This window comes from Pezoporus flaviventris, unplaced genomic scaffold, assembly GCF_033815535.1.
Source record: "Pezoporus flaviventris isolate CSIRO_AGI_PZ_B2104156 unplaced genomic scaffold, CSIRO_AGI_Pfla_v1 ptg000168l, whole genome shotgun sequence".
Classification (NCBI taxonomy): domain Eukaryota; kingdom Metazoa; phylum Chordata; class Aves; order Psittaciformes; family Psittacidae; genus Pezoporus; species Pezoporus flaviventris.
In genome coordinates this window covers 722,911-728,910 of record NW_026892716.1, presented here as the reverse complement: position 1 = coordinate 728,910, position 6,000 = coordinate 722,911, and the positions used below count along the sequence as shown (strand labels likewise).

At 67.2% G+C, this 6,000-nt stretch overlaps 1 protein-coding gene and 1 long non-coding RNA gene across 3 annotated transcripts in view; both read left to right on the top strand.

Moving 5' to 3' along the window:
• Positions 1–583: 583 nt before the first annotated feature.
• LOC133283400 (uncharacterized) lies at positions 584–1,420 on the top strand. The gene is made up of 3 exons (XR_009747792.1): positions 584–738; positions 1,054–1,225; positions 1,297–1,420. It is a non-coding gene; the product is annotated as an uncharacterized LOC133283400 (long non-coding RNA).
• Positions 1,421–2,272: 852 nt separating this feature from the next.
• The window catches only part of LOC133283384 (E3 ubiquitin ligase RNF121-like), a 90,269-nt gene continuing 86,541 nt past the window's right edge, over positions 2,273–6,000 (top strand). Inside the window, exon 1 of one of the 2 annotated variants that reach the window (XM_061480091.1) lies at positions 2,273–2,339. In XM_061480091.1, the coding sequence (XP_061336075.1) occupies positions 2,283–2,339 (57 nt within the window). In that variant the 5' untranslated portion in view covers positions 2,273–2,282. The remainder of the gene's footprint in view (positions 2,340–6,000) is intronic. The other variant, XM_061480092.1, reaches the window with a different exon arrangement.

Sequence of the window (6,000 nt, the reverse complement as noted above, 5' to 3'; positions counted from 1 at the left end):
CCCTGCTGTGATCCCTGCCCTGATCCCCGCTGTGATCCCTGCCGTGATCCCTGCCCTGATCCCTGCTGTGATCCCTGCCCTGATCCCCGCTGTGATCCCTGCCCTGCTGTGATCCCTGCTGTGATCCCTGCCATGCAGAACCATGGAATGGTTTGGGATGAAGGGACCTTAAAGCCCCTCCAGCTCCACCCCCTGCCAGGGGCAGGGACCCCTTCCATAGGGCAGCTTGCTCCAAGCCCCCGTGTCCAAGCTGGCCTGGAGCACTCTGGGATGGGATGAGCCCAGCACACGCTGTGGATCATGGGGAGCTCCTTGCTGCTGCTCCCACCGTTCCATGTGGAATTCCCAGCACATCCCACACCAGATCCCTCCACCTTCAGGACCCCCCAGCAGCAGCTCAGGGCAATTGAGGCCTTTCCCAGCCTCCCCCCATAGGAAACCCCTGGGACCTGTGAGGAGAAGGACACCACGGAGCTGATTTTGACTGGAGCCATCCGGGATCTCCTGGAGCTTCCTTCCCTCCGGAGCCTGGGGGATCAGGGCAGGGGCTGTGGAGGTACCCAGCATTCCAATGGGAACAGAGGCACCCAGCATTCCCAATGGGAACAGAGATACCCAGCATTCCCATTGGGAACAGAGGTACCCAGCATTCCCAATGGGAACAGAGGTACCCAGCACAGAGGTACCCAGCATTCCCAATGGGAACAGAGGCACCCAGCATTCCCAATGGGAACAGAGGTACCCAGCACAGAGGTACCCAGCATTCCCAATGGGAACAGAGGTACTCAGCACAGAGATACCCAGCATTCCCACTGGGAACAGAGGTACTCAGCACAGAGGTACCCAGCATTCCCATTGGGAACAGAGGTACTCAGCACAGAGATACCCAGCATTCCCATTGGGAACAGAGGTACCCAGCACAGAGGTACCCAGCATTCCCACTGGGAACAGAGGTACTCAGCACAGAGGTACCCAGCATTCCATTGGGAACAGAGGTACCCAGCACAGAGATACCCAGCATTCCCATTGGGAACAGAGGTACTCAGCACAGAGGTACCCAGCATTCCCAATGGGAACAGAGGTACCCAGCACAGAGGTACCCAGCATTCCCATTGGGAACAGAGGTACTCAGCACAGAGGTACCCAGCATTCCCAATGGGAACAGAGGTACCCAGCACAGAGGTACCCAGCATTCCCAATGGGAACAGAGGTACTCAGCACAGAGGTACCCAGCATTCCCATTGGGAACAGAGGTACCCAGCACAGAGGTACCCAGCATTCCCACTGGGAACAGAGGTACCCAGCACAGAGGTACCCAGCATTCCCAATGGGAACAGAGGTACCCAGCACAGAGGTACCCAGCATTCCCAATGGGAACAGAGGTACCCAGCACAGAGGTACCCAGCATTCCCAATGGGAACAGCAGGGGTCCTGCCCCCCAGGGATCCCACTGGGGCTCCCCATAGCCCCAGCCCCATCCCACTGCCCCCAGCTCCCCTCGCCTCCCCCCGCATCCATTCCCCACCCCATCAACCCCAGCCCTGCCCCACGGCCCCCCCTTTACCCCCTTAGTGCCCCCCTGCCCGCAGTGCCCCCATTCAGCCCCATGCACCCCCAGCCCTGCCCCACAGATCCCCGCTCCCCTCCGTGCCCCACAGCCCCCCCCCCCACTCCCGCCACCGCTTGAATCTCCCGCGCAAACCGCGTCACCCGCGGCGGTTCCCGCTGCGCACCGCGAGCTCCGGTCCTGATCCCGGTCCCGATCCCGGTCCTGATCCCGGTTCTTGTCCCGTCCCAATCCCCGATCCTGATCCCAATCCCCGGTCCCGGTTCCCGCCTCAGCCGGTGCCGGCCCTCCGCCGCGGTGCATGACGGGACACGTAGTCCTCCAGCCTGGCCCCGCTAAGGGACCGTCCCCCGTGTGCGCTGCCCTCGGCCCGCGCGGCCCGGAGCGGCACCGGGCGGCGCACGGGATGGGAGCGGGGCCGAGGCGCGCCCCGGGGCCGCTGACACCGGCGGGGGGGGGGGGGGGGGGGGGGTTGGGGGGCGGTGCCACCGGGACCGCGGCCGGGCCCCCGCGTCCCGCTCCGGGCCTGGAAATGCGCGACGGTCCCTTGCCGTGACAGCTCTGCCACCGCCGGCCGCTGTCCCGCCTCTCCTCCTTTCTGATTGTCTGTGGCCCACGGCCGCGCACAGCGATTGGCCCGCGCTGCGGCGGCGTGGCCGGTGATTGGCGGATGGTGGCGGAAGGAGTTGGCCGCCGGGGACGGAGGGGGGGCAAGATGGCGGCGGTGCTGGAGGTGGAGGTTGGAGGCCCCGCGGAGCGCGATGTGGAGGAGGTGGAGCGGGGGCCGGGAGCGGAGCGGGGCCGGGAGCGGAGCGGGGACAGGGGGGCGGGGGGAAGCGGGTGTGGGGAGCGGGAGCGAGGGGTTCCGGGGGCAGGGGGACACTGGGGCAGGGTGGGACTGGGGGCACTGAGGGGCTTCGGGGTAGGGGGACAACGGGGTGCTCTGTGGGGCAGGGGGACACGGGGGGGCTGGGTTAAGGGGTGCTCTGTGGGGCAGGGGGACACGGGGGGGGCTGGGTTAGGGGGTGCTCTGTGGGGCAGGGGACACGTGGCGGGCTGGGTTAGGGGGTGCTCTGTGGGGCAGGGGGACACGGGGGGGCTGGGTTAGGGGGTGCTCTGTGGGGCAGGGGGACACGGGGGGGGCTGGGTTAGGGGGTGCTCTGTGGGGCAGGGGGACACGGGGGGGCTGGGTTAGGGGGTGCTCTGTGGGGCAGGGGGGACACGGGGGGGGCTGGGTTAAGGGGGTGCTCTGTGGGGCAGGGGGACACGGGGGGGGCTGGGTTAAGGGGTGCTCTGTGGGGCAGGGGGACACGGGGGGGGGCTGGGTTAGGGGGTGCTCTGTGGGGCAGGGGGACACGGGGGGAGCTGGGTTAGGGGGTGCTCTGTGGGGCAGGGGGACACGGGGGGGGCTGGGTTAAGGGGTGCTCTGTGGGGCAGGGGGGACACGTGGCAGGCTGGGTTAGGGGGTGCTCTGTGGGGCAGAGGGACACGGGGGGGGCTGGGTTAAGGGGTGCTCTGTGGGGCAGGGGGACCCGTGGCAGGCTGGGTTAGGGGGTGCTCTGTGGGGCAGGGGGACACGGGGGGAGGCTGGGTTAGGGGGTGCTCTGTGGGGCAGGGGGACACGGGGGGGGCTGGGTTAAGGGGGTGCTCTGTGGGGCAGGGGGACACGGGGGGGGGCTGGGTTAGGGGGTGCTCTGTGGGGCAGGGGGACACGGGGGGGGGCTGGGTTAGGGGGTGCCCTGTGGGGCAGGGGGAGACGGGGGGGGGCTGGGTTAGGGGGTGCCTGTGGGGCAGGGGGACACGGGGGGGGCTGGGTTAAGGGGTGCTCTGTGGGCAGGGGGACACGGGGGGGGCTGGGTTAAGGGGTGCTCTGTGGGGCAGGGGGACACGGGGGGGCTGGGTTAAGGGGTGCTCTGTGGGGCAGGGGGACACGGGGGGGGCTGGGTTAGGGGGCGCAACTGAAGCTGTGCAGTGAAGGCTGCAGCTGGAATTCCCATTGGGAATGCTGGAGCATCCTCCCTGCGGGAGGGGAGCCTCGGCCCCAGCCCCAGTGCCTGAGCCTGCTGCCTGTGGTGCTGGGAGGGGGGGCCCAGCCGGGCTGTCTGGAATTCCAATGGGATTGTGTGGGACCGGGGCTGCGGGGAGCTGCTCCTCCTGTCAGCCTCTGACCCCCAGAGCAAGGCAAGCAGCGTGTGGGGCGCTTGCGAGCCCCACATCCCAGGGCCCGCGGCAGGGAAGGTCCGGAGCCTGTGAGCCCTGGACGTGGAATTCCTGGTGTTCAGGAGCCAGCCCCTGGGCTGAACGGGGAGGTGACACCCATGGGGCTGGGACCCCCCGGAACCCGCCCCCATGGGGGCACACATCCGTATCGAGCTCCATCCCGGGCTCGGGATGGGGTTGGATCCGCTGGGATCTCCCTGCTCCCGCTGCCTGTGGCCCCCTTGGTTCCTGAGCAGAGGAGCCGAGGGTCCAACCCCCCCTGAGACCCCTGCACAACGCGCTCAGGGTGAGGGGGCCCCTCTGGGTGCCGCTGGGCTGGGGGGCAGAGCGGCCACGGCGCTGGGTGGGATCCGAATGGGGCCGAGCTTCGGTGTCACCGCTGGAGCAGAGCTGGGGTCGGTGGCGTGGGGCAGAGGGGGCTATGGGAGGGTCAGGTCCTGCCTGCGGGGCACCGGGGCGCTGGTCTCATCCCGATGCTCCCTGTAATGAAGTTATTGTGGGAGCTGGAGGCTCAGTGCTGGGATCGAGGGGGCGATTGGGTCTGGAGCTGGGAATTAGATCCTGCAATGGCTTGGGATGAAGGGACCCTACAGCCCATCCAGCTCCAGCCCCTGCCCCGGGCAGGGACCCCTTCCATAGAGCAGCTTGCTCCAAGCCCTGTGTCCAACCTGGCCTTGAGCACTGCCAGGGATGGGGCAGCCACAGCTTCTCTGGGCACCCTGTGCCAGCGCCTCAGCACCCTCCCAGGGAAGAGCTTCTGCCTGAGAGCTCAGCTCAGTCTCCCCTCGGGCAGGTTAAAGCCATTCCCCTTGGCCTGTCCCTACATCCCTTGTCCCAAGCCCCTCTCCAGGTTTCCTGCAGCCCCTTCAGGCACTGGAGCTGCTCTCAGGTCTCCCCTTCAGGAGCCTTCTCTTCTCCAGGCTGCCCCAGCCCAGCTCTCTCAGCCTGGCTCCAGGGCAGAGCTGCTCCAGCCCTCGCAGCAGCTCCACTCCTGCCCCTTCCAGGGCAGCTCCAGCAGGGAGCTGGCATCGCTCTGAGCCCTGAGGTGCTCCTCGGGACCCCATCTCCCCATGCCCGGTGTGGGAGCAGCTCGCAGCCGCTCTGCCTCCTCCTGCCCTCCCCTGGGCTCTCATTAAGCGGCCGCAGAGGAAGCGCAGCAGCTTGGTGCACCCATGGGAGCAGCCCTGCAGTCCCTGCCACGTGTCCCACGAGCACCCTGAGCCCGGCTGAGGTGGAGCCGGTTCCTGTGCACCCATCTCCTGTGGCCGCCCTGCCTGGAGCCGGGGCCCGGGGCTGAGCTGTGCCCGCAGCTCCAGGGCATCCCTGGGGTCCTTGCGGGCTGGAGGGGAACCAGAGCCCGGCCCCACAGCCCTCATGGAGAGTTCCCATAGGGATCTGGGGTCCTTGTGTCCGTACCAACCCCTGCAACTGCCTGCCAGGAGGATGGAGCCAGGACGGGCTGGGCTCTGCTCCCAAGGAACAAGGGATGGGACAAGAGGAACCGGCCTCAAGCTGCACCAGGGCAGGTTTAGATGGAGCTGAGGAACAATTCCTGCCCCAGAGGGTGCTCAGGCATTGGAACAGGCTGCCCAGGGCAGGGCTGCAGGCACCTCACACCCCATGGAGACGAGGCCTCAGTGCCATGGGGCAGTGGTGGCCGCGGGGCGATGGTTGCACTGGATGCTCCTGGAGCTCTTTCCCAGCTGGTTCCATGTTTGTCCCTCTGGGACCGGTTCCCTCTGCCTGCTTTGCTGCCCTGTGTGTCCGTGGGGGTGTCCCCATTGCCCGAGGCCTCCTCAGCTCCTTGGCAGAGCTGCAGCTCCAGGAGGGACTGAAAGGTGATCCCAGGGCTGTGCTGGTCCAAAGGGCAGCCCCGTGATCCCTCATAACAGCGGCTCCTGTGGGAAGAGCTTTGGGAAGCCTGGGGGAGCCTTCAGCCGTGTCAGCGCTTCCCAAATCCTCCTTTTCCCCTCCGAACCGGGGTGGTTTGGCAATGGTTCGTCGCTGGCTGCGGGTGCTGTTCCCTGTCCTGGGCCACGCTGGGGTCTGGGGCTCTGTTCTGGCCGTGCGTTGGGATTGCCTCCCCAGGGGTGCCTGGCTGGGATGCGGATGTGGGGAGTGAACCCATTCCTTGGGAATGGGATGGCTGGGACAGCCTTGGCTGCAGGGAGTTCAAGGAGATGGAGCTGATGGAGGAACAGGAGGGCGCGGAG